We start from the raw sequence: 27,840 nt of genomic DNA, 5'->3' as shown, positions 1-27,840 counted from the left end.
TTCTTAATTAGCTTGACTATTATGCAGCATGCTAACTTTTAATCTGTAGTAATTATATTAAACACGTTATTATTTTACCAGTAGTGTAGCGTAATGAAATATGCTTGATATTTAATTAATTTAACAAAAGAAAAAGAAAGAAAAACCATTACAAGTATATCGTGTGTATGTATGTATTGTATATCCACAGCAGTTGAGAACTTCAAACCAGCGATTCTCTGCGTGTCCGATGATGACTGCGATCATACAAATGCCTGCATAAAAGGGTCTTGCGTAGATCCTTGCACCATCGACTGTCCACTGGCAGCTCAGTGCCGGGTCGAAGCACACAGGCCTATTTGCGTTTGCAATTCGAATGATTCTATTTGTTTAACATACGAAGCTACCACATCAGCTTCAACACCAATTGCACTTTCAAAATTAGATAATAGTACAGTGTCAGTAGTTGAGCCGACATCAACAACACCTGATACTCTAAGCTCAACAATAACATCCACCACAATACACGAAGAACTCGAAACACCCGCTAAACCCGATGGCACAACTATCACATCCTTCACACTAAGCGACACTACTGATAGTTCAGTAATCAGTACTCTGCCTACTTCAACTACAGAGTTTTCGTTAACTACCGGTACCGACGATACAACTACCGAATTTAGTACAAAATCCATGGAAAGTACTGGTGGAAATATTGTTTCAACAACTTTGGTCACGTCAACAACGGAAGTCACGCTAAACACGGATACCGAAGATATGTTTACCACATCGAGTACAGAACCTACGATTCCTGGTACTGAGGATAGTTCGACAATTTCAGTTTCTTCTACCACAGAATCCACAGCGAGTACTATTGAGGATAGTTCGACAACACAGTGGGAAACATCTACTGCAGAATCCACAGAGAGCACTACCGAGGATAGTTCAACTACAAATTGGGAAACTTCGAGTGTAGAATCCACATTGAGTACGAGCACTGAAGATGCAACAATAACGTCGACCACATTCAATACGGAATCAACATTGAGTACTAGTACAGAGGAAATGTCAACATTGTCGACTACGGAAGACACGCTTTCTTCAACTACTTTTATAAACAATTCCACACGTTTGGCGGATGTTGGAGAAACGATTATCCCAACGACGGATAGTAGTAGAGATCGTGTAACGAATAAACCAGCGGATCAGACTACGAAAAAATTAGAATTAACAACAGTTACGCCACAACGAATGACCACTTTGAATGATTCATTTATAACGACAGGTGAAACAACTCATGGTGCGAGTACAGGTGAAATTACGACGCATAAGATAGAACCAGTGACACACTTGTTTGACGAATACGATGGATCGTCTACAACTCAAAGTATAAACGTGCTAGATAAAATTCACACAGAATCTACAACACCTTCAGTTATCTATGTCCCTGATGGCCAATCCACAACGTTAGAGAATCGTTTAGAAACAAGCACAACTTTGGTAGAAATAACGGATAGAACACCGGTGCAGACCACTACCCCAGGAGCTGTCGGATTAACTGAGGTTGATAAAAATCAAGAGACTACGGACGAAAATCGTCATACTACTTTGAAACCTGTGACTAACTCTTGGGACGGAGCTTCCGTGACTACTGAATCTAATGAAGCTGTAGAAACAACGCAACAATTGATTACAAGAGATCAGGAACGACCAGTGCACGAAGTCACCTTTGGGCCTATACAAACGACGACCACACCCGAAGGATTGATTGGAATTGATGAAAATAAATCGACTACTGAAAATCCATACACTTTGGCTACACAAGTTACTGCCGATGAAATCACTCAACCTGTCACGACGACCCGTAATACGGTTTCGGTTGACCCACCGAAAGGAACTACTCGTGGTTCAGGAGCTGATGAGAATGCGGAGTCAACAACAACGCAATTGCCACTTACGACTTCTGTCGTTGATCGAAATATCAATACAACTGCGAGGGTCACTAGATTACCAGATACTACGACAATAATGACCCCTCATGATGTGCATACAGTAGATGACTATCCAAGCGATACAACGATACACGTCGTGAGCTCAATTACCGATAATCCCGTCACTACGGAATTTTCATTTCAGGTAGACAAACAGTATACTACAACAAAACAGTCTAAAGAACAAACGCCATATGCAAGTACAGAATTCACTACAAATAATCGAGTGACAGAAGGCATAGATGACAAATTTGTATCTGTAACGACGCCCTCCCAGGTCGGGGTCAACAATGTGTACACCACACCACCAAAAATTGATTCAGTTGACCAATCTACATACACAGATCAAACAATACAAGTGACTACTGATGGTATAAAACATCGTTTCAATGATTCGGAAACAACGATCGATACTACGACAACATTCGTTCCAACGTCCTTCAACTTGGTGAATACGAGTCAAGGACTTGTGGATAAAAATCAATCAGTCACCGAATCGTCATCGATGCTTGGTGGAGAAACTTTCACAGTACCATACGAAAGCACGACAAAACAATCGAATAGTCCTGTGACACAACATACGGTTGGTGATGAGTCATTTGAAACGTCAACTTCTGATACTTCAACACTAAAATCCATCCAGGAAATTCCATCGACAGAAGAAAGTAGCATGAATAATCCATCCACTGAAGAAAATACTTTATCACCGACACATTACACGACTTTAGATTACAGCAGTAGTAATACAACGAATTATTCGAATGACGACGGGAAAACGGATACAAGTGCGCCAATTACAGATTCTACAACTAGAGCTGATGTTGTTATGAATTTATCAACAGTAAAGATACCGTTTGGACAAACAGACCGAGTCAGTGAGCTTGGAACGACCGATAAGTACGTTACATCCGGTGATGTTCCAACAACAAATGTTGGTCAAATAGACACACATACAACGCAAAGAACATATGATGACCAATTGACCACAAATGTTCCGGTTACTCTGCCAACAGTCAATCCTACTACTGACTCCGCACAGACAGTAATAAAATCAACAACGGGTGTCAATGATGATAAGATTTCGACTGTAACGGATTATGCTCATCAGCTAATAGATACAACGACGCCGCGGAGTGATAAAATCACTGAAAATACGACTAATTTGATTCAAGGTGATCCGGAAATTGATCAAACCACTCATGGGCTCGATTTTAATGTGGATTCAACTGCGAAAGTACCTACAACGGAAATCCCTATTTCTAACGAGTTTCAGACTACGACTCAACGTAAGGACGTGACTACTGAAAAAACGACGAGATTGATTCAAGGTGATACGGAAGTTGACCAAACCACTCCGAAATTTATTCCAACTGTTGGCTCCACTGTGGAAACACCTGAAAAAGCCTTCACCGTTATTTCAGAAACTCAAACAACACAAAAAATGACTGGTGGGAGTGAAATTGAGACGACACAAACAGTCGTCAACAATAACACCCCGATAACTGATAGTCCAACTAACGTTGACGTTGTGGCTACCACTCGGGAAAGTAGTCAAGTAACAGAGCAAACAACGACCTTGAGCCACGGATATTCAGAAGTTGATCAGACAACAAAGAACTTGGAACCCTCTATGCGTGTAACTACAAAAACACCTGAAACAGAAATTCCGGTAGTTACTGAGTTCCAGACGACAGAAAAGTCTTTCACACAATTCGGGAGTACGGAAACAAATGATAATGACATTAGTTCTTCGTCAGAAAATGTAATGCAGATTACTACTCAGGGCTATGATAGAGCTACAGAAAAACCAACAACACTCGTTTTCCAGGACCCCTTGATTGATCAGACTCAAACGACTCTGAAAGAGGAGATTAACAATCCAACTACTCAGAGTCTTCCTCGATTCTCTACTCAGTTCAGTGAAGTGACAGAACAAACTACGATATCGATCCAAGGAGATTCTGAAACTATTCAGACTACGGAAAATTTCAATCCAGTAGTTCGCGTGACCACGAAAGTGCCTGTGAGCGGACTTCCGGTATCCACGGAACCACAGACGATGGAGTCAGAAACAACGAACAAATATGAAGTAACGGACGTCAGCTTTGATGTTTATAACTCCACGTCAGAAGATGTTCAGATTATTAATCAGACTACTACTCAGCACGATGACCAAGTGAGGCAGCAAACGACGACAATGGTTCAAAGCGATCCTACAATTGATCGGACTACAGAAATTAACGGTGACAAACTAACGACCACCACTCAAAAAAGTATCCAACTGACCGAACAAACTATAATAGGCAGTCAAACGGATTCTGGAATTGGCCTGACAACTCAGAAATCATTTACGACTTTCGATTCGACGACTCAAACTCCTAGAGCTACGACAACACAGAAATCAATGGATTCGAATGAAGTTGAAACAACACAAGCTTATGTTTTGACTACCAAGCAAAACAATAATCAAGCTACAGAACAAACGACAATATCGAATCAAGGTCAAAGCACTGATCAAACTACACGAAAATTCGAGCCGATTATTCGCGTGACTACGAATGTACCTAAAACAGAAATGCCAGTTACTGATTTCCAAACGACACAAGAATTCGTGACCACGGATAAATCCGGAGCAGCCGAGCCCATGAATAATGATAATATTGGTTCGACAACCGAGATTGTTTATGATAATATTCAGACAACTGCGAAGCATGATTATGATACCACAGAAAAGACAACGAAACCGGTTCAAGGCGATCCTCAAATTGATCAAACAACGCAAGGATATGTTCCAAGCGATGGTTCGACTATGCGAACGCCTGAAGCGGTTGTTACTGTGGTTGCCGAACCTCAAACCACGGAAAAAGTGTTAGCTGTGGACACGACGCCGGCACCGAATTATGGTAGTAGCCCAACAACAGAAAATATTCCCCATTTGGGTACTGAACCTACGACTCAAAAGAGTAACGAGTTCACGGAACAAACAACAAAATTAATTCAAGGTGATCCTATCATTGAAGTAACAACGCAAAGTCTTGTCCCAACTGTTGGCGTAACTACACAAACTCCCGAAGCAGTTTTTACTGTTGTTGCACAGCCAGCAACGACAGAAAAAATAGTGAGCGTTGATGCGATCCAAACGACACAAGCGGAAATTGTTGATGGTAGCCCAACAACAGAGAATATACCGCATTTGGATACCGAACGTACCACTCAAAAGAGTAACGAGCTCACGGAACAAACAACGAAATTAATTCAAGGTGATCCTATCATTGAAGTAACAACGCAAAGTTTTGTCCCAACTGTTGGCGTAACTACACAAACTCCCGAAGCAGTTTTTACTGTTGTTGCACAGCCAGCAACGACAGAAAAAATAGTGAGCGTTGATGCGATCCAAACGACACAAGCGGAAATTGTTGATAATAGCCCAACAACAGAGAATATACCGCATTTGGATACCGAACGTACCACTCAAAAGAGTAACGAGCTCACGGAACAAACAACGAAATTAATTCAAGGTGATCCTATCATTGAAGTAACAACGCAAAGTTTTGTCCCAACTGTTGGCGTAACTACACAAACTCCCGAAGCAGTTTTTACTGTTGTTGCACAGCCAGCAACGACAGAAAAAATAGTGAGCGTTGATGCGATCCAAACGACACAAGCGGAAATTGTTGATAATAGCCCAACAACAGAGAATATACCGCATTTGGATACCGAACGTACCACTCAAAAGAGTAACGAGCTCACGGAACAAACAACGAAATTAATTCAAGGTGATCCTATCATTGAAGTAACAACGCAAAGTTTTGTCCCAACTGTTGGCGTAACTACACAAACTCCCGAAGCAGTTTTTACTGTTGTTGCACAGCCAGCAACGACAGAAAAAATAGTGAGCGTTGATGCGATCCAAACGACACAAGCGGAAATTGTTGATAATAGCCCAACAACAGAGAATATACCGCATTTGGATACCGAACGTACCACTCAAAGGAGTAACGAGCTCACAGAACAAACAACAAAATTAATTCAAGGTGATCCTATCGTTGAAGTAACAACGCAAAGTTTCGTCCCAACTGTTGGCGTAACTACACAATCTCCCGAAGCAGTTTTTACTGTTGTCGCACAGCCAGCAACGACAGAAAAAATAGTGAGCGTTGATGCGATCCAAACGACACAAGCGGAAATTGTTGATAATAGCCCAACAACAGAGAATATACCGCATTTGGATACCGAACGTACCACTCAAAAGAGTAACGAGCTCACGGAACAAACAACGAAATTAATTCAAGGTGATCCTATCATTGAAGTAACAACGCAAAGTTTCGTCCCAACTGTTGGCGTAACTACACAATCTCCCGAAGCAGTTTTTACTGTTGTCGCACAGCCAGCAACGACAGAAAAAATAGTGAGCGTTGATGCGATCCAAACGACACAAGCGGAAATTGTTGATAATAGCCCAACAACAGAGAATATACCGCATTTGGATACCGAACGTACCACTCAAAAGAGTAACGAGCTCACGGAACAAACAACGAAATTAATTCAAGGTGATCCTATCATTGAAGTAACAACGCAAAGTTTCGTCCCAACTGTTGGCGTAACTACACAATCTCCCGAAGCAGTTTTTACTGTTGTCGCACAACCAGCGACAACAGATAAATTGGTTATTGTTGAGGCGATTCCAACGACACTCGGAGAAATTCATGACAACAATCCAACTACCGGGGCTTCTCAATTCAACGAGCTGACCACTACTCAAAATAGTCGAATTACAGAGCAAATTACAATAACTAATCAAGGTGATTCAGAAATCAGCCAAACTACTCAGCAATTTATGCCCGCTGTCGCTTCGACAACTCAAATGCCCACCTCTGATATCACTGTGGCTTCTCACTCTGAAACGACAAAAAAATCTACAGATGCTCATGACGTTGGGACAACATATCGATACAATAATAACGATAGCCCAACAACGGAGAATATCCTGCAATTGAGCGTTCCGACTACGAGACCAGGGCAAGAAAACTTGGATCCTTCAATCTTGCCCGTTGAAACCAGTACAAACACAATCCTTGGACAGACTGCGGCAACCTCGTCAGAGGATAATGGTTATACCACTGGTAAAGATTTCGTAACATCTCCAAGTTCAGTTTCATCTGTCGACCATGAATTTCCTACAACGGTAAACATGCTTGTAGTAGAGCCTTTGATGACGACGCACAAGGCTCCGAATCCTATCTTAAACACTTACACAACAGAGAAAGTTGCCGATGAGACAATCAGGCAAACACCGCCTCCACAAAGTGTGACAGATAAAATGATCGATAAGGTCACTACGGACTCCGAAAATCTATTGACAAAAGCAACAACCGAATCCGATGAAATTGATGAACAAGTTACAGCGTCCTCAACAATTGGTTCAACAATTAGCAATGAAAATTATTATACAAGTACTACAATAGGATCTACTGATTATTACACGGAAAATGTGAGTGAACCTTTGAGCACAACGGAATCCACTGATGCGAATAATTTGGTGGAAACTACGAGTACCCTCAGCACACCGATAACAACGGATGAAACCACTATGGTAGAAATGGAAAGCACATCAGATGTAACGGATAAGTTTGATGAATTTAGTACCGCGGACATGATGTCCAGCACTACAGAAAGCATGGGAAGTTCTACAACTTACGGATCTAGTACAATGGAAACTACTACAACTTATAGTACTGTAGACACAGATGGAACAACATTGTCTACTGACTTAACGGAGTCAACCGAGGCAGCTACGACTACTGAAAATCACAGTACGCTAGGATTTAGCGATCCAACGATTTCGACAACGTTTCAAAGTGACATGTACGTTACAAATGATCATTCAACAACTATTCCTTCGACCATTTCTACGGATATTATTGCAAACCTTTACGAAACCACAACAGAATTCAGAGATATAACTGAAACGAGCACCAACATAGTTACAGAAGTTGCTAAGGAAGTATTCTGTAGTCGCGACGAAGATTGCATTAAAAGTAAATCGTGTGTTAACGAAACTTGCAAAAATCTATGCGAAATTAGCAATCCTTGTTCAGATGAGGTAGATTGTAGGGTGATCGAACATCGGCCTGTGTGCTTGTGCTCAGCTGAACGCCAGAATTCGTCTAATTGTAGCGTACTCCCAGGTAAAAAAACCTCTCTAGACGGGAGTTTAGTCACACTTGTTAAATCATTTTTATTATTTTATTTTTTTTTTTTACTTTTCTGCAACCACCGATGTGCCTCTGGAAGCTTTTTCAGTGCATATCTTCAAAATATATCCAGATGAAAATTGGAGACAACCAATTCTGGAGGGTCTCGATGTTGTGCCGCTTCCAAATGATTTGTCTTCTGTCATGGAATGGCTGTTATGAAATTATGTTAGGTGGAATATTGCTATGCGTATACCTCGACGACAGGACTTAAGGGTCAAAAATACTCTCATATTACGAATTGAAGGATATTTTGTACGATGTATTATTTTTTTTTTTTAAACGCTTTCCTCCTTGTGGTGGGTTTTACTTTCTCTATACTTTTTACTTAGCACGAACTACAGCATGCAGAGATTTACTAATGATGCATGTTTGTTTCCATTGTGAATTGCATGAGAAAGATAATTTTGATTCATGTATTCGGTGATGGGGTATACATTGTCACAAAAAAAAACTGTGAACAATGTACTGCTACCGAATTGGGTGGATTTGGTCCTAAAAACGTGTACAATATACAATACATGGATAAATGGTGGTGTTGGTAAGGGGGGTTGATGTATTCTTTACCTTGCATTCTCATTGAACTTGTATGTTCTACATAAAGACATCATTCATTCAGTTTATTCACATGTATTATTACAAATGAATATTTCAACTTTGTAAATATCAAAGCACCAAATAGTCCAAATTTATTGAACATCAAAGAATGATAATAGCATTGATATAAATATTTGTTATCTTGCTTCGACGTACGTGAACCCATATTATATGTATATGGTGCTTATCTGTTGTATAGAAAACAAAAATTTACGTACAATTTTTGGTTCACTTGATTTAAATATTTCTCTTTCAATTTGTCGCTAGATTTTTTTGACGCTTATTCTAATCGTTGATTGTTTTGAATAGATGTGAAATGTACATCACACACCGACTGCGCAGAACAATTGGCATGCATCAATCAACAATGTCTAAATCCATGCACGCTTGGAAATCCTTGTGATTACGTTGAACAATGCCACGTCCAGGAGCACAGACCAGTCTGTTTCAAACGAGGTACAGATTGCAGGAAAAAAATAATCACTCGCTTAAAAATTTTCGATATGCCTAATATGTAAAACATTGCAAAATACGTTGAATTCAAACTTGCAGAAACTGATCCAGAAATCGACACATGTCCAGAGTATTGCCCACCGGGAATGGAATGCGACAAATCAACAAGTACTTGCGTACAAGGTTTGTATTGATGTATAATTGAAACTTGTCATCAAAATATTAATGACAGAGGCGTTATTATCTTTATAGGCATACTGTCGAGCCGTAAAGTTTAGGATCCTCAGCTTGGAGGATTATAACGACGAAGTTCTTTAAAACTGATGGTTCTAAACTTCACGGCCTGATAATAGTCTCGTGGAATGCTAATTTTTTTATTAGGATTCCAAATTTTCAGTAAAGAATGTAAATATGTAATTTCAATGTATATATAACTGGTGTTATTTGTACATAAATTCGTTGAAAGTTAATCAAAAATTTTGACATATCACCGTTCGAATATTTGAACACTTTGATATTCCAATAATGCTTTTGCACATGGCAACTGTCAAGATTCTGAATTTCATTGAATTTTCCAAACATTTTTCTCGACTCGCTACACTCTTTGTTTGTGACAGGACGAATAAACACCATTATCCTCCTTTTATAAATAATTTTCGTTGATGAAATACCGTGTAATTATATACATTAATGTGCAGATATAGTCTATGTGTTTTTGTTGTCTTTAAATTGTTTTCAAAAACACACAATATGCACCTTTCTTTGGGCTACATGGGCTTTCTCACTCTTTATTTAGCGGGTTGCACTAGCAACAGGGATTGTTCGCTGACACAGGCCTGCATCGGAAAAATTTGTCAGGAACCATGCGCTGTCCATAATCCTTGCGCTAGAAACGCGGTTTGCATCAATACGAATCACGGAACCGACTGTAGCTGCGAGGAAGGCTATCACGGAAATGGTTTTGTCACGTGTAATCTTGGTAAGATTTTAGATAGCACCATGAATTCGTGAAAATATCAGAATGTTGTAGAGTATATTAAATATTTCCGGATTCGTTTCAGTGGAAAAAGGCAAAAACATTTGCCAGTATAATGAAGACTGTCCACCAAACAAGCTATGCGATAGGTTGAATAGAGTTTGCATTAATCCTTGCTCTTCGGATACTTGCGGAGACAATGCTCAATGTGTAGCGAACAATCATGAAGCTCAATGCAAATGCTTATCTGGATACCAAGGAAATGCGTACATTGAATGTACCCGAGGTAAAGTTGCAATAAACAATTGAGATTGGCTGCAGATTTTGGAATTATTGAATTGTAATGTAAAACTTTTTCGTGCATTGTAGTTGCTGGATGTTCGAGTAATGGAGAATGTGCGAGTAACGAGGCTTGCATTAACGGTCGATGCGGCAATCCATGTGCTTGTGGAAAGAACGCAGTTTGCGATGTCAAAAATCATCGAGGATCATGCAAATGTTTGCCTGGATATTTCGGTGACCCGGAAATTGGTTGCCAGGAATTATCTTCAAACCCTTGCATTCCAAATCCATGTGGAATTTTGGCCATGTGTGAAATTGATAATGGAAATCCCATCTGTTTCTGCCCGAAAGGCTTAACAGGAAATCCATTCAAGCAATGCAGTATGTTGAAAATTTCAATTCAAGATCCTTAATTTGTATCAATGCTATTGTGCAAATGGTGAATTTCAATAATTGTTATTTCTGCTTTAGTTCCCGAGGGAGACAGCTGTAAGGATAATCCATGTGGTTTGAATTCTGGCTGTAGAATAGTCAACGGTCAGGTGAAATGTTTCTGCTTGCCTGGTTACGAAGGCAGCCCACCGCAGACGGCTTGTACTCTTCCTAACAATCCTTGCGATCCGTCTCCTTGTGGTCCAAATACGCAATGCTCAATATTGGAGAATGGATTTTCAAAATGTTCCTGTCTGACTGGTTACATAGAGAGTCCAAACACCGTCAGAGGCTGTATACCAAAATCTAATCCTTGTCAGCCAAATCCATGTGGACAAGGAGCATTGTGTGACATTAACAGAGATCCTCCATGTTATTGCCCCGATTCAACACGCGGAAATCCTTACAGGAGTTGTTCCGGTAAGTGTCACGTTTGATGGTTACTTCGATTTTTCGAAAGGTTCCGAAATAACAAACACATTTTGCCGAATTACTTTACAGCTCCAAACGTAGTTGAGCTTTGTCAACCTGGACCATGTGGAGAGAACGCAGATTGTTACGTCTCGAACAACGGAGAACAATGTTACTGCAGAGCAGGATACTACGGGGATGCTTATTCTGGCTGTCATCTTCCAGCAGTAACTCCTTGTCAGCCAAATCCTTGCGGTCCAAATGCCGAGTGCAAAGTAACTCCGGGAAATCAAGCGCTATGTGAATGCGCCCCAGGAACATCCGGTGATCCCACGAGTTCCCTCGGTTGCAACAGACCAGAGTGTACAAGTGACGACGAATGTTCACCAACCGAAGCCTGTATAGGATACAGATGCCGTAATCCATGTTTAGGAGCCTGTGGTGTAGGAGCTAATTGCCACGTCGATATTCATCATCCAGTCTGCACGTGTAATGAAGGCTTATTCGGTAATCCGATGATCAGATGTTCTCCACCCCGCGACCCACCGACAGAAAGTCCTTGCGAGCCGAGTCCGTGTGGCATTAATACAATTTGTCAAGTAATGCAAAACCGAGCAGTTTGTTCTTGTCTACCAGACTTTTTGGGTGATCCGCAAAGCGGTTGCCGCCCAGAATGTACAATCAATTCAGACTGTCCACTAGACAAGGCCTGTCTGAACATGAAATGCGTGAATCCGTGTTCACTTGGCACGATTTGTGGTTCCAATGCTGAGTGCAGTGTGTCTTATCACACGCCTACTTGTAGTTGTATAGAAAACTACTTCGGAAATCCATTTATTCGCTGTGTGCCAAGACGTGAGTACATATCCTATGTGAATCAAGATCTTTGAGGTGAAATCTAGATCTTGACATCAAAATGTTTGTTTCAGCGATTATCACGGTCGATCAACAGAGAAATACTACTCGCCCATGCACATCATCGCCATGTGGGCCAAATAAACTGTGCGACACTTACACTGATCAAGTAGCTATCTGCGGAGGATGCGATTCTGGAAATTATGAAAATGATATGATGCTCTGTCGACCAGAGTGTTTGAGTAACACTGATTGTCAATACAACAAAGCTTGCATCGGTTGGAAATGTGCAGATCCTTGCTTGGGTTCTTGTGGTCTCAATGCTAATTGTCAAGTCATTTTACATACCCCCGTATGCAGCTGCCCAATTGGTTTGTACGGCAATCCGTATGACAGTTGTTCACCGGGGCCCATAGGTGAGTTAACTCTTATTCACCTTGTATTCAAACTTCGGATCGAGCGTGTTCAAATCACGGTTTAATTGATTGCAGATAATCAAGATCCATGTAGTGTAACGCAATGTGGAGCGAATGCAATATGTGAAGAGCGGAATGGCGCAATTACCTGTAAATGTCTACCAAACTATTTCGGCAATCCCTTCATGGCCTGTCACCTAGAGTGTGTTCAAAACTCGGACTGTGCACTGAATCAGGCTTGTTCAAACAGTAAATGTGTGAATCCATGCGCTGGTGCCTGTGGTACCGGCGCATCCTGTGAAGTTATCAATCACAACCCGGTCTGTTTCTGTGATCACGGGCTCCGCGGGGATCCATTTGTTCGTTGCCAACCTCAGCGAGACCGTGAGTATTAATGATTACGGTACATTGAAGAAAACAAAAAATAATAATAATTTCAACCATTCAAACTTTTCATTGAATTATTTATTCTTTTTTTTAGCGGGTATCACTGTGACGCCAGGACCTTCTAATCCATGTGTCCCATCGCCATGTGGGCCGAACAGTAGATGTATAGTTTCACAAAATGGATATGCGACGTGCTCGTGTTTGCCAGAATATAAGGGTAGCCCTCCACTGTGTAACCCAGAATGTGTAGTAAGCTCAGATTGCTTGCAAATACAAGCTTGCATTAACAACAAATGCGTGAATCCATGCAACGGAGTATGTGGACACGGAGCATTGTGCTCAGTGATCAATCACAACCCAACATGCAGTTGTCCTGCCGGACAAGAGGGCAATCCATTCGTTCGATGTTATGCATCGACAGGTAATCATCAGAGAGTGTCCTGATAAAGCAGTATGTCTGATTGGGATGTGTGATTATAAGTGACAAATCTCTTACAGAACCAGAGCCGCCAAGGTCACCATGCAGTCCTTCACCATGTGGTCCGAATTCGGTATGCCAAGTGAAAATGGGAAGGCCAGTATGTTCCTGCTCGAGCACATTCGTGGGCAGTCCACCAAATTGCAGACCGGAATGTTTAATTAGCCAAGAATGTTCGATCGATCAGGCTTGTGTGTCATTCAAATGTATCAACCCTTGTCCAGATAGTTGCGGACCGAATTCCGATTGCACAGTCATAAGCCACACTCCATATTGTTCTTGTAAGCTAGGCTACGAAGGTGATGCGTTTGTTGGATGTACCGCAATTCCTGGTGAGTAATATTTTATTTCGGAGACTTTTTCCGCAGATTATGTCGGATGTACAGTCGTGGATGGAAGTCCAAATGACAAAATTCATGCTTTCAGAGCGACCGCCAGAGAAACGTGACCCATGTTCACCATCTCCTTGCGGGAATAATGCCTTGTGCACTGTTCACGATGGAGTGGCTAGATGTAACTGCATACCACCTTACATTGGAAATGCTTACGTCGGCGGATGTAAGCCTGAATGTATGATAAATGGGGATTGTTCAAGTCACTTGGCCTGCTTGAATCAGCACTGCAGAGATCCTTGCCCTGGTGTTTGCGGCAGAAATGCAGAGTGCGAAGTATCTAACCATATACCAGTTTGTTCCTGTTCAAGGGGATACTCCGGTGATCCTTTCCAGGGATGCAAGATTGATCGACCCAGTAAGTTCATGTCCTATGGACTATTAAGCAACCGTCTTTCGGAACCATGTATCAATAATTCTTACGTATTTTTCAGCACCACCGCAGAAACAAAATCCATGCACACCATCACCATGTGGGCCATACAGTATTTGCCGTGTGATGAATGATCGAGCAGTCTGTTCTTGCAGTCCAGGGTATCAAGGGACGCCACCATCTTGTCGACCCGAATGTCTAGTCAGCTCAGAATGTTCGCAGCATCTTGCTTGCATTGGGCAAAAATGTGTCGACCCGTGTCCCGGAGTTTGTGGTCTCAACGCTCACTGCCAAGTAGCTAATCACAACCCAATATGCAGCTGCCCACTTCAATATAACGGAGATCCATTTGTACAGTGCCTCAAAGAACGTACGTTCCAAGCAGCTGTTATCCAAATTCTTAAGTATACCGTCGATGCGTCATTAATTTCAATCATTAACTTGACTTGCAGAGCCAAAGGTCACGACTCCGTTGAATCCGTGCTTCCCATCACCTTGTGGACCAAACGCAGAATGTCGCGTAGAAGGCAGCCGAGCCGTATGCTCATGCCTAAGTGGAATGTTGGGTGCACCGCCAAACTGCAGACCAGAATGTTTAATCCATCAAGATTGTCCTAGCCACTTAGCTTGCGTACAAAAGAAGTGTTTGGATCCTTGTGTTGGGTCATGTGGATTTAACGCTAGATGTACCGTGCAAAATCATCGTCCGATGTGCCAATGTTACGAGGGTTACGAAGGAGATCCATTCTCCGGATGTAATATGAAAGGTATTTGCCATAACTTGTCCCGATTGAATTTTTAGACAAGTTATATTTTTGTCACAGAGAATTCTTATCATTGAGGAAATTCCAAACTTTCAGTTATAACAGTCGAGCAGCCACCAGCTGAACCTTGCAATCCATCTCCGTGTGGATCAAATGCAGTATGCAAGGAACGAAATGGAGCAGGTTCGTGCACCTGTATTCCCGAGTACACGGGAGATCCATACTTGGGGTGCAGGCCAGAGTGCGTTCAAAATTCGGACTGCGTTCATACCAAGGCTTGCATCAATAACAAATGTAAAGATCCATGCACGGGAGCCTGTGGAATCAATGCTCAGTGCCAAGTTTACAATCATCAACCTTCATGTACTTGTTTATCTGGCTACATCGGAAACCCATTGACATCTTGTCACTTAAAACCGGAAGGTATGTGCATTTGTTTATGAAACTCTTGCCATTCTATTGTGGAATTTGAGAAGAATTCTGTGTACACCAGAATCCAATAACACCCTATGATTGATGATTACAGACGACCATACCAAAGAAATACGACCTTGCGATCCATCTCCATGTGGACCCTACAGTAACTGCCGAGCAATTAATAGTCATGCAGTTTGTACTTGCCAGCCTAATTACATAGGAAGCCCACCAGGTTGTCATCCCGAGTGTGTTGTCAGTACTGACTGTGCTCAGGATAAGGCTTGTATTGGTCAAACTTGCAAAGATCCATGCCCAGGAACTTGTGGTGAAAACACTAACTGTCAAGTTGTCGGTCACAACCCAGTGTGCAGTTGTCTTCCAGGATACACTGGTGATCCATTCTTCCGCTGTCTCAAGGAAGAAGGTAAACTATTTGTTTCATTGTGATGCAATTTGTAAATTATTTCCTTTGCCTATATGATCGCATCAATCAATTCGCTCTATTCATTATCCCGCAGTCAATTTGCCAACACCACCACCGAGCGGAAATCCATGTCGGCCGTCTCCCTGTGGACCTAACTCACAGTGTCGAGTAATTGATGGTTTCCCAGCTTGTTCATGTTTACCAAACTATGTTGGACGTGCGCCTACGTGTCGACCAGAGTGCGTGATTAACGAAGAGTGTCCAGGAAATCTCGCATGTCAAGGTATACAGTGTAAGGATCCTTGTCCAGGATCATGTGGCGTGAATACACTGTGCAATGTTGTCAAACACAATCCCGTATGCGTTTGTGCGGCTGGATACACTGGAAATCCATTCACCGAATGCACGCCAATAATAGAAGGTAAGTAGTAGTAGTAATACATGAGAGCAGAAAAAATTAGTCTCATAATAACCACGCATTGCTCTCGTAGTTCCGATAACAACTGAAAATCCGCGCACTCCATGTAATCCATCGCCTTGTGGTGCCAACGCAAGATGTAATGAAAGAAATGGAGCAGGTTCATGCACCTGCCTTCCAGAGTATTATGGCGATCCATACACGGGATGCAGGCCAGAATGTGTTGCAAATTCTGATTGTGAACGCACCAAGGCTTGCTTAAACAACAAATGTATCAATCCTTGCCCAAGTTCATGTGGGCAGAGTGCAACTTGCCAAGTGTTCAACCACGCGCCATCATGTACCTGTTTGCCAGGATATACCGGTGATCCACAAATAGCTTGTGCACCCGAGCCGAGTGAGTTGTTTTGACGATTTTTTCACTATTCGTCATCAGGCTTGAGTTTTGAACAGAGTTATCAATCTTCATGATTTTGTTCGAGTAGAAATCAACGATAGACCCATCGAGCCTTGCGAGCCTTCACCATGTGGTCCCAATAGTAACTGCCGTGTATTGAATGGACATGCTGTGTGCTCTTGCCAGGGTGGGTTCGTTGGTACTCCACCTTCATGTCGCCCAGAATGTACAAGCAGCTCTGAATGTCCACAAACCAAAGCGTGTATCACCTTTAAATGCCGGGACCCCTGTCTGGGAACGTGTGGCAAATACACAACGTGCCTTGTTGTGAATCACAATCCCATTTGCAGCTGCACAAATGGTTATACTGGTGATCCATTCACACATTGTGAAAAGATTGAAAGTGAGTAAAAATTATATTGTCCGATCATTCACGATGTGAAAAATCCTATTTGTCTCATGATGGATGTATGTATAATAGATAAGTGCGTGAAGTACATGAGAAATTTATTTTAGTGACAACACTGCAGCCTGGTAAAGATGCGGGAAATCCATGCACACCAAATCCTTGTGGTCCAAATTCTCAATGTAGGGTGATAGGCTCGCAACCGGCATGTTCATGTGCGTTGGATTTCATCGGACGTCCACCAAACTGTAAACCAGAGTGTACAGATAACTCAGAATGCCCGACCACTGCAGCTTGTATAAATCAACGTTGCAAAGATCCATGCCCAGGAAGTTGCGGAACTTTTGCCATGTGTGTTGTACAGAATCATCAGCCACTGTGTTCATGCCCAGATGGCTACGTCGGCGATGCAGAATTTGGATGCAGTCTGGCTCCGCCACCTTGTAAGTAGCATGAATACATCGAACACCACCAAAGTTCATTTATGATTTCATGGGACTATCGGAACGAAGAGTTCTTTATTTTTCTTGAAACAATTTTCGTGAACTCAACGGAAACATTACTATTTTAGCGACCGAACAAACTCCAACTAATCCATGCCTGCCAACTCCATGTGGTCCGAATGCACAATGTCGCGAAAGAAATGGAGCAGCCGCGTGCGCTTGCCCTCCAGAGTATATCGGAAATCCTTATGACTCACAAATAGGATGCAGAAGAGAATGTGAAGCAAATTATGAATGTGCATCTCATTTAGCTTGCGTTGGTTACAAATGCATTGACCCATGCCCGGGTACCTGCGGTACATTATCCATATGCAATGTGGATGCTCATGTTCCAGTTTGTACTTGTCCAGCTGGATACACGGGAGATCCGTACTTCGCTTGTAATTACGAGGAAATTAAAAGTATGTGTAGATGTTTGATCAATACATATGACTCATTCTAATACCATTGCTCAGGGATGAAATTAACTTTTCAACATCGTAATTGTAATATATTTACAGCAGTGGAACCACCACGCGATCCGTGCACACCGTCTCCTTGTGGGCCTAATAGTAAATGTCGCACGATTAACGGACAAGGAGTATGTACATGCTTGCCGGAATACATTGGTGCACCACCATCGTGCCGCCCAGAATGCATTGTCAATGCAGAATGTCCGGTTAATTTAGCCTGCTCGAACAAGAAGTGTTCCGACCCATGTCCAAATACGTGCGGATTGAGGGCACAATGTACAACGAAAAATCATAATCCCATTTGCACTTGTCCACCTGGTTTCACAGGAGATCCGTTCACACAATGTTCTCTTTATGGTAAATAAATTCTCCTTATTCAAATTATTTGCAGGATGCAAGTATTCAGAGTAATGTTTAAAATATCTTCGTATTCCAGTATTACCAGATGAACCACAAACTGAAAGACCTCCATCTTGCACGCCATCACCTTGTGGACCAAATTCACACTGTCAGATAATATCCGGCAACCCTGCATGTTCGTGTCTTCCAAATTATATTGGTGCACCACCAGAATGTAGGCCTGAGTGTGTTTTAAGTTCTGAGTGTAAGAGTCATCTTGGTTGCATAAATCAGAGATGCCAAGATCCATGTTTAGGCTCTTGCGGCATCAGTGCTGAATGCCATGTGCTGAATCACATACCTGTATGCACATGTACCACCGGGTTTACTGGCGATCCATTCTCACAGTGCTCACCTATTCCGCCAAGTAAGTTGTAGATTCTTCCTATTTTAACTTGCCCTTGTTCAAGTTCTCCCGCACAGAAGGTCATCATTCGCTCTCTAATCCCACAGGTACGGAAGCCCCAATTAGAAATCCTTGTAACCCATCACCTTGTGGACCCAATGCTATATGCAGAGATGGAGACTGCGAATGTTTACCAGAATATATTGGAAATCCGTTTGAAGCTTGTAGACCGGAATGTATTCTTAATACTGAATGTCCACGAGATAAATCTTGTTTACGAAACAAATGTAAAGATCCATGTCCTGGAATTTGCGGACAAAATGCTCAATGCGACGTTGTGAACCATATTCCAGTATGCTCGTGTCTCTCTGGATTTGTTGGTGATCCATTCGTCAGCTGCCGGCAACAAGAACTTGGTATTTAAATCGCACTTCACACCAATTTCAGCATCCAATTTTTCAGGTTTGACTAAATATTTATTCGAACATTTCAGTCCCAGAAAACAAACGTGATCCTTGCTCGCTATCTCCTTGTGGTCCAAACAGCCAGTGTCGCAACATGGATGATCGCGCTGTGTGTTCTTGTCTTCAAGGATATTTGGGATCTCCGCCCTCATGTCGCCCAGAATGCATTGTCAGTTCTGAATGTTCGTCAACAAGAGCATGTGTCAACAAAAAATGTACGGATCCTTGTTTGGGTTCCTGTGGTTTGAATGCTCGATGTGAAGTGATAAACCACAGTCCGATATGCAGCTGTCTTGCAGGCCAGACAGGAGATCCTTTCAGAAGTTGCTACGATATCATAGGTATGGACCAAGAGTACCGATATAGCTGTAGAAATTATTCACCCTATGAGTTAACATTTGTCATTATGCAAAAATTTCTTCAGCGGATCCGGAACCAAAGCTACCAGATGACCCTTGCAATCCTTCACCATGTGGACCGAATGCACATTGCCAGAACAACGGCGGTAATCCCGCGTGTTCGTGCCTTCCAACTTATGTCGGATCTCCACCGTCGTGTCGTCCAGAATGCGTTATAAATCCAGATTGTCCGAGCAACAAAGCGTGCATCAACACCAAGTGTACGGATCCTTGTCCGGGCTCTTGCGGAGAGAATGCCGAATGCAACGTTGTTAATCACGCAGTCACATGCACGTGTTCCAATGGATTCACGGGAAATCCGTTCGTTCAGTGTGTGATCAAGAAAGGTTAGTGAGAGTTATTCGACAGAGCATTTCGTTAGTTGGATATCCTTTTATTTCCTGCGTTCAATTTCAGACGAGATTTTGAATCCTTGTGAACCATCTCCGTGTGGTCCAAACGCGATTTGCCAACGCCGTGATAACGCAGGTGCATGTAGTTGCATTCAAGATTATTATGGCAATCCTTACGAAGGATGTCAGCCTGAATGCATCTTAAGTGCAGACTGTCCAACGAACAAAGCATGTCTTCGTAATAAATGTGAAGATCCATGCCCTGGCATATGTGGCACACTTGCCCAATGCTTTGTTGTAAATCATATACCGACGTGTACATGCATGGCTGGATATATAGGTGATCCTTTTACGGCTTGCACATTGCAGCCGGTAACAGGTAAATTCAACTTTCATATCATAAAAAGTCAAAATACATACATGCATATTTCTAAATAATTACTGTGCAAGAAAAATTGGACCACATTGAATGAATTCTTCCTACAGAACCAACAGTTGCCGAACCGTGTTCACCTTCACCATGTGGGCCAAGTAGCTTATGTCGTGTGGTCAATGGTCAAGCTGTTTGTACTTGTCAAGAATCTTACATTGGTTCACCGCCGAACTGCAGACCTGAGTGTGTTGTAAATTCTGAATGTCCACAAGATCGCGCGTGTTACAAATTCAAATGTACCGATCCTTGTCCGGGTACATGCGGACTCGAAGCGAGATGTCAAGTTGTGAACCACAACCCACTGTGTAGCTGTCCACAAGGCATGACTGGTGATCCATTCTCAAGATGTTACCGTGAGCCAGGTATAACTATTATACTATGCGTGCTTAGTAATACCGCAGTGAACTTATTTTTTCTTAAAAACTCATTGTCTTAACTTCATTGTTGATTTTCTTAGTTGTACCTACGATTGATCCGGCACCAAGAGATCCATGTTTCCCAAGCCCATGTGGCTTGTATGCGGAGTGTAGAAATATCGCAGATCAAGCAGCTTGTTCATGTATGAAGAATTACGTAGGATCACCGCCAAATTGTCGTCCAGAATGTGTTGTGAATACCGACTGTTCGTCCAACAATGCCTGTATCTCAGAAAAGTGTAGAGATCCATGCATAGGCTCTTGCGGACAAAACGCCGATTGCCGCGTTCAAAATCACATACCAACATGTCTCTGTCAGCAGGGATTCACTGGAGATCCTTTCACACTTTGCTCACCATTCGTTGGTAAGTAAAAAAATATCAAATACTGGCATCTGTTCATAACACTGCTCAGAAAAATGACCATTAATGAAATCTACATTTGAATTTAGACCGACCAAAGGTTCCCGATGACCCTTGCGATCCATCGCCATGTGGTTCAAACGCTCAGTGTTTCGGAGGTTCTTGCGAATGTCTACCAGATCACTTCGGAGATCCTTATTCATATTGTCGACCAGAGTGTACAATGAATTCTGATTGTTCACGAGTTAAATCATGCGCCAACCAGCACTGTATTGACCCTTGCCCTGGCACTTGCGGATCAAACGCTCGATGTGATGTTGTCAATCACATTCCAATGTGCAGTTGCCCAGCTGGTACAACTGGAGATCCGTTCACTCTATGCAGACCTGACAAACAGGATGGTAATCTTGCATACTAATGAATCGCCATTCAAAAAAATAATAAACACATCATTCTGATTACTTATAATTTAATTGAATTGACTCTATTTTAGATGGACAACAACAACCATGCACACCATCACCATGCGGTCCGCACAGCATATGCAAAGTCGTGAATAACCATGCCGTTTGTTCGTGTCAATCAAATTATATTGGTAGTCCACCATCTTGTCGACCAGAATGTATAGTCAGTGCGGAATGCCCGCTAACCCAGGCATGCCTTGGCAATAAATGCCTAGACCCATGTCCCGGAACATGTGGACAAAACGCTAGGTGTCAAGTGGTCAACCATAATCCAATATGTAGTTGCAGCGAGGGTTACAGTGGAGATCCGTTCACGAGGTGCAACGAAATAATGGGTGAGTCAATTTGGAATGAAGCTCAAAGTACCATATCTTTTAGATGAATGCTGAACCTCAGTTGCCTAACGCGGTATTTGGATTTTAATTCCAGTTATTTCGCCAAAGATAAATCCATGCGATCCATCACCATGTGGACCAAATTCAGAGTGTCATATCCGTGGAGAAAGCCCTGCATGTTCGTGCTCGCAAAACTACATAGGAACGCCGCCAAATTGTCGTCCGGAATGTACAATTAATCCAGAGTGCGCGCCGCAGCTTGCTTGTGTTCAACAAAAGTGTCGTGACCCGTGTATTGGTGTTTGTGGTTTGAATGCAAAGTGTTCAGTGATCAACCATCAACCTGTTTGTACGTGTCATCAAGATTTCACGGGTGATCCATTCAGCAGCTGTCGTCTAATGGAGAAAGGTGAGTCAAATTTTATCAATATTGCATGTAGCATGAACGCAAAACGATTTCTTTTTTTTAAATCAATTGTTGAGCACTGGGAGATTCGATTATGCTCCCACATCGATAAGAATTTTGGTTGCTTTTGGCACATGAAGTATGGCTATAATGAAAGCGAGTCATGCTTGATTAATTTACTGAAGAGACTTCCCAAATATAAATTTTATCGGTGACCGTTCTACCATACAAAGTAGCGCTTACTGAAACTAGCGTTATTGTTTTCGAAATATGAACAAAAATCCCCTACTCTACGGGTATGAACTGCTATTGATGCATTGATAGCGTACCCTGCCCTCAATGCGAAATGTGATTTATATAACGAATTGGAAAGAAATAAAAATTTACGCGTCATGTACATCTAAAAATAGATCATGAGCGTAAGTCCCCAAATTTGTCCCAACCCAAAGTTATTTAGGGGGTCTATACACAAATGCACACATGCGCTTATAATACACCCTGGTAGAATTATAATAGAATTAATTTTAAGGCCATGATATAAAACCTGGAGTGGTCCCAAGCCCTGATTTCCCCTGACCATGCTATGGTTTACTATTCTGCATAGCTATAAGATGCGTCCCCCATAACGTATGACTTAATTGTCTATAACTCCCCATGCTGGTTTTGGACCACCAACAAATTGATTGCTTGAAGGAAATGTTGCGTTAATGTATTTTGCACAATACAAATACTCACCGATCCCTGAACACAATTGAACGCAAGCTGTAGAAAATCGATAGAAATTGACACAGCTGAATGGATATAGCGCGCTAACAATTACTTTAACAAACTGATGAAGTTAATGCCTATTAGAAAAAAAGAAACAACAAGAACCAAATGCCATTATTAATGAATCATAACATACAATACATGCGAAGTTGGTCAGAACAGAATTAATTCTGAAACCCTTGACAACATCAAAACCTGATAAGGGTATGACCAAAATCCCACTTTTTAGCAGCTTCCATCACCGCGCCGAAAACAATCTGAGAGCGTCTTCCTGCCCTTCCATCACGATGCACTTCGTAACTACCATGCACCATATGAAATAATGTAAATCTGACCAACTCAGATGTACCCAATGCCTCACATAGAATTAATAGAATGACCCTAAGAATCTAAAATATTGACAACAATAATAATACTGATAATCATGATGCCAAAATCTGACATTTAGGTGTAGTGGATTTTGGATGTGCTATTAACGGCGGTGCCATTAATGTGTTTTTTTTTTATATCGTACTAAACCTTGATCGCTGGTTAACCCATTTGGCTGGTAAAAATATATCACGTTATGAATTGTTGAGTATATTTCTCTTTACAGTAGAGCCCCAAAACGAAATTAGGAAACCATGTGATCCATCTCCCTGTGGCTCGAATGCCATATGCCGAGAATATAATGGCGCTGGATCATGTTCATGCCTCCCAGATTATGTAGGAAATCCCTACGAAGGCTGTCGTCCTGAATGCATATCAAATTCTGACTGCATGTCAAATATGGCCTGTATCAACTCCAAATGCAAGAATCCTTGCCCTGGAACGTGCGGTTTAAATGCCCAGTGTAACGTTGTTAACCATTTACCAACATGTAACTGTTTCTCTGGTTACACCGGTGATCCCTTCAGATATTGCGTTACGCAACAGTATCTCCGTAAGCTGATTTTTCTTTCTTGCAAAAATTTCAAAGTATCTATTATTATTTCTTCAGTCATCATTCTCAATCAATTCATATAACTCTCTTCACCATGTAGCTATAGACGTCGATGTAGACCCATGTCATCCATCACCTTGTGGACCTAATAGCAAATGCCGGAATATAAATGATCAGGCTGTGTGCTCCTGCTTACCAACATACATGGGAAGCCCACCAAATTGCAAGCCAGAATGTGTCGTGAACAGTGAATGCTCTACGACAATGGCTTGTGTGAACCAAAAATGCATATCACCCTGCCCTGATCCATGTGGACTCAATACAGAATGCAAAGTTATTTATCACAGTCCAATTTGCAGCTGTATTCCTAGGTATACAGGCGACCCTTTCACGAGATGTTTCCCACTGCCACGTAAGATCCTTTTGAGAGAGATAAAAAAAACCTTGAAGTTTGAACCATTTGAAAAGCTAGATTATGGAGAGGTGTGTAAATTAATTTACAGAAATTTCTCCAGTACATCACGATGAAATCGATCCATGTTTACCATCTCCTTGTGGATTGTATTCCGAATGTCGAAATATTAGAGGGTCTGCATCTTGCTCTTGTTTATCGACGTATATCGGAGCTCCTCCAAATTGTAGGCCAGAATGTAGAGTAAATTCGGAATGTTCGATGAATTTGGCCTGCATAAATGAAAAGTGTAAAAACCCATGTTTGGGGTCATGCAGTAGTACAGCTTTGTGTAATGTACGGAATCACGTTCCGATGTGCACATGCCCAGAAGGATATACGGGAGATCCATTCAGTAACTGTTACCCTAAACCACCAGCTCCAAGTAAGAATTCCTCACCTTCGATCAGAATTTCAAACCTAAATCGATGTTGATCAACCAACAAACAATTCTCCCTTCTAGCTGAACCAGCAGTCCGCGATTTATGCAATCCATCTCCTTGTGGACCCAACGCTTTATGTAATAACGGACTTTGCACGTGTTTGCCTGAATACCAAGGTGATCCGTACTATGAATGTCGACCAGAATGCGTTTTAAATTCGGATTGCCCACGCGAAAAAGCATGCGTTCGTAACAAGTGCATGGACCCTTGTCCAGGAACTTGTGGCCAGATGGCTCAGTGTGTAGTTTTCAATCATGTTCCTATGTGCAGCTGCCCAGCTAGAATGACCGGAAATGCTTTTGTACTTTGTTTACCATTCCAAGGTATGTCGAGTTTGTTTACTCTTTATCCAAGTTTATTCCGAAACTGTCCAATTTCACGTAACATAACTAGTTTATTTCGAATAAGAATATTGGAAACAAACCTTTTATTTTTTTTCTTCCACAAACAGACCCAATAGACACAAATCCATGTGAGCCTAGTCCATGTGGACCTAACAGTGTCTGTAGAAAAATAAACGAGCAAGCAGTTTGCTCCTGTGTATCAGGATACATTGGATCTCCACCTTCATGCAGACCGGAATGCACAGTTAGTTCTGATTGTTCACTCAACGAAGCTTGCAGTAATCAAAAATGCCGGGATCCATGTCCAGGCTCTTGCGGTATCCGCGCAAGATGCGAAGTCATTAATCACAACCCAATCTGTACTTGCCCGCAAAATTATATCGGCGATCCATTTGTCAGATGTATACCTAAACGTAAGCATGCATCGTTTGTTGAATGATCGAATAATCCTAATCATAGCATAGAAATAGGATCATATTATTCATTTATTTTTCTTTCATCTTCAGCACTTGATAACACACCTGTTCAAGTAAATCCATGCCAGCCATCTCCCTGTGGACCAAACGCTCAATGCAGAGTAATCAATGAGTCACCTTCATGCTCGTGTCTTCAAGACTATATAGGTGTTCCGCCAAATTGTAGACCAGAATGTGTGAGCAATAGTGAATGCAGCAGCCATTTAGCGTGTATAAATCAAAAATGCAAAGATCCTTGTCCAGGCTCATGTGGTAATAACGCCGAATGTCGAGTTGTAAGTCATACGCCCATGTGCGTTTGTCTCCTCGGGTATACCGGAGATCCATTCACTCAATGTGGAAGACAACGTAAGAACGATCCCTTTGTTCGAAAAGTTACCGTAATACAAATGATCAGCTTTGAAATTTCATCAATTTAATTGTTCCCTCAGCTACCGTTGTACCGGAACGCCTTACTCCATGCACTCCTTCCCCGTGTGGTTCGAATGCCATTTGTAAAGAACAGAATGGAGTCGGATCTTGTACTTGTTTACCAGAATATATTGGAAATCCTTACGAAGGTTGTCGTCCGGAGTGTGTAATAAACTCTGACTGTCCTTCGACTCTTGCTTGCATTCGATCCAAGTGCCAAAACCCTTGTCCAGGAACATGTGGTCAAAATGCCGAGTGTCAGGTCGTTAATCATTTGCCGTCCTGCACGTGTATTGCAGATTTTACCGGAGATCCATTCCGTTACTGTAATCGTGTTATACAGCCTGGTAATCAGATATTATATTGTTAATTCTACTTCCCTTCGAATGTTTTCATCTATAACATTCCATATTATTATATTTACCAGTGCAAGCGGATCCTGTAGAGCCATGTAATCCATCACCTTGTGGACCAAATAGTCAATGTCGGGTGGTCAATGACCAAGCCGTTTGTTCTTGTCAACCTGATTACATAGGAACCCCACCGGGTTGCCGCCCAGAATGTGTAGTGAGCTCGGAATGTCCTCTGAACAGAGCGTGCATACAACGAAAATGTGTCAATCCATGCCCTGGTCCATGTGGGCAGAATACCAATTGCGAAGTTCTGAATCACAGTCCTATCTGTGCCTGCAAACAAGGTTTCACTGGTGATCCATTCACGAGATGCTTTTCTATTCCGAGTAAGATAATTTCATTACTATCCTCATCAGTGATTCTTAACTCTATTCATATTCCAATTCGATTCAAATTGCTCAACTTTAAACTTCTTCCAGAACCCCTACCAGAGAAAGTTCCAGTGATAAATCCTTGTGTGCCTTCACCTTGTGGTCCGAATGCCGAATGTCGGGATATTAGAGGATCCCCGTCGTGTTCATGTATAGCAAATTATATTGGTAGCCCACCAAATTGTAGACCTGAATGTATCATAAATCCCGATTGTCCAAGTAGTAAGGCGTGTATAAGGGAAAAATGTAGAGATCCTTGTCTTGGATCTTGCGGTGTAGGGGCTCAATGTAGTGTCATCAATCATACACCCATGTGCACATGCCCACATGGCTACACTGGAGATCCATTCAATAATTGCTACCAAAAATTAGGTAACCCGACCTTCAAATTCATCCCTTGTAATCTGTCCTCAAACTATCAATGAACTTCTCTAATACCTTTTACAGAAATCGAGGTAATCGAAAAAGATCCTTGCAATCCATCTCCCTGTGGACCGAATGCTGAATGCAATAATGGAATTTGTACATGCTTTTCGGAATATCAAGGAGATCCTTATCTTGGGTGTAGACCTGAATGTGTTCTTAATACAGATTGCCCTCTGAATAGAGCTTGCGGCAACAACAAATGCTTTGACCCGTGTCCAGGCACTTGTGGCCAAAATGCATTATGCAATGTTTATAATCATGTTCCAATGTGCAGCTGTCCTCCAGGAATGTCTGGAAATGCTTTTGTTTTTTGCTCAGCTATAAAAGGTATGAGATAAATCTTCCGAGCTTCGTCCATATTCATAGATTCCTCTCGATTGCT

General features: G+C 41.9%; 1 protein-coding gene across 5 annotated transcripts in view; it reads left to right on the top strand.

The window, feature by feature from the left end:
• Positions 1-27,840, top strand: part of LOC105683393 — a 105,044-nt gene that overhangs the window by 34,102 nt on the left and 43,102 nt on the right. For 3 of the 5 annotated variants that reach the window (XM_048652987.1, XM_048652985.1, XM_048652986.1), the window contains 43 exons: positions 191-8,158; positions 9,131-9,277; positions 9,374-9,457; positions 10,071-10,253; positions 10,336-10,536; positions 10,620-10,913; positions 11,004-11,384; positions 11,466-12,230; positions 12,305-12,646; positions 12,722-13,030; positions 13,128-13,454; positions 13,532-13,843; positions 13,938-14,261; positions 14,338-14,646; positions 14,729-15,043; positions 15,137-15,463; positions 15,567-15,881; positions 15,976-16,302; positions 16,373-16,696; positions 16,785-17,099; positions 17,213-17,545; positions 17,674-18,006; positions 18,106-18,414; positions 18,494-18,823; positions 18,910-19,218; positions 19,296-19,607; positions 19,691-20,011; positions 20,082-20,396; positions 20,504-20,812; positions 20,908-21,231; positions 21,318-21,629; positions 21,722-22,027; positions 22,122-22,436; positions 23,797-24,123; positions 24,224-24,535; positions 24,627-24,959; positions 25,038-25,340; positions 25,469-25,774; positions 25,868-26,185; positions 26,269-26,595; positions 26,676-26,987; positions 27,081-27,404; positions 27,480-27,785. In XM_048652987.1, coding sequence (XP_048508944.1) covers positions 191-8,158; positions 9,131-9,277; positions 9,374-9,457; positions 10,071-10,253; positions 10,336-10,536; positions 10,620-10,913; positions 11,004-11,384; positions 11,466-12,230; positions 12,305-12,646; positions 12,722-13,030; positions 13,128-13,454; positions 13,532-13,843; positions 13,938-14,261; positions 14,338-14,646; positions 14,729-15,043; positions 15,137-15,463; positions 15,567-15,881; positions 15,976-16,302; positions 16,373-16,696; positions 16,785-17,099; positions 17,213-17,545; positions 17,674-18,006; positions 18,106-18,414; positions 18,494-18,823; positions 18,910-19,218; positions 19,296-19,607; positions 19,691-20,011; positions 20,082-20,396; positions 20,504-20,812; positions 20,908-21,231; positions 21,318-21,629; positions 21,722-22,027; positions 22,122-22,436; positions 23,797-24,123; positions 24,224-24,535; positions 24,627-24,959; positions 25,038-25,340; positions 25,469-25,774; positions 25,868-26,185; positions 26,269-26,595; positions 26,676-26,987; positions 27,081-27,404; positions 27,480-27,785 — 21,165 coding nt within the window. The remainder of the gene's footprint in view (positions 1-190; positions 8,159-9,130; positions 9,278-9,373; positions 9,458-10,070; positions 10,254-10,335; positions 10,537-10,619; positions 10,914-11,003; positions 11,385-11,465; positions 12,231-12,304; positions 12,647-12,721; positions 13,031-13,127; positions 13,455-13,531; positions 13,844-13,937; positions 14,262-14,337; positions 14,647-14,728; positions 15,044-15,136; positions 15,464-15,566; positions 15,882-15,975; positions 16,303-16,372; positions 16,697-16,784; positions 17,100-17,212; positions 17,546-17,673; positions 18,007-18,105; positions 18,415-18,493; positions 18,824-18,909; positions 19,219-19,295; positions 19,608-19,690; positions 20,012-20,081; positions 20,397-20,503; positions 20,813-20,907; positions 21,232-21,317; positions 21,630-21,721; positions 22,028-22,121; positions 22,437-23,796; positions 24,124-24,223; positions 24,536-24,626; positions 24,960-25,037; positions 25,341-25,468; positions 25,775-25,867; positions 26,186-26,268; positions 26,596-26,675; positions 26,988-27,080; positions 27,405-27,479; positions 27,786-27,840) is intronic. The other 2 variants (XM_048652989.1, XM_048652988.1) reach the window with 1 other exon arrangement.

This window comes from Athalia rosae, chromosome 3, assembly GCF_917208135.1.
Source record: "Athalia rosae chromosome 3, iyAthRosa1.1, whole genome shotgun sequence".
NCBI lineage: Eukaryota > Metazoa > Arthropoda > Insecta > Hymenoptera > Athaliidae > Athalia > Athalia rosae.
Note: the sequence above shows the minus strand (reverse complement) of the source record. Positions and strands in the feature narration are given on the sequence as shown.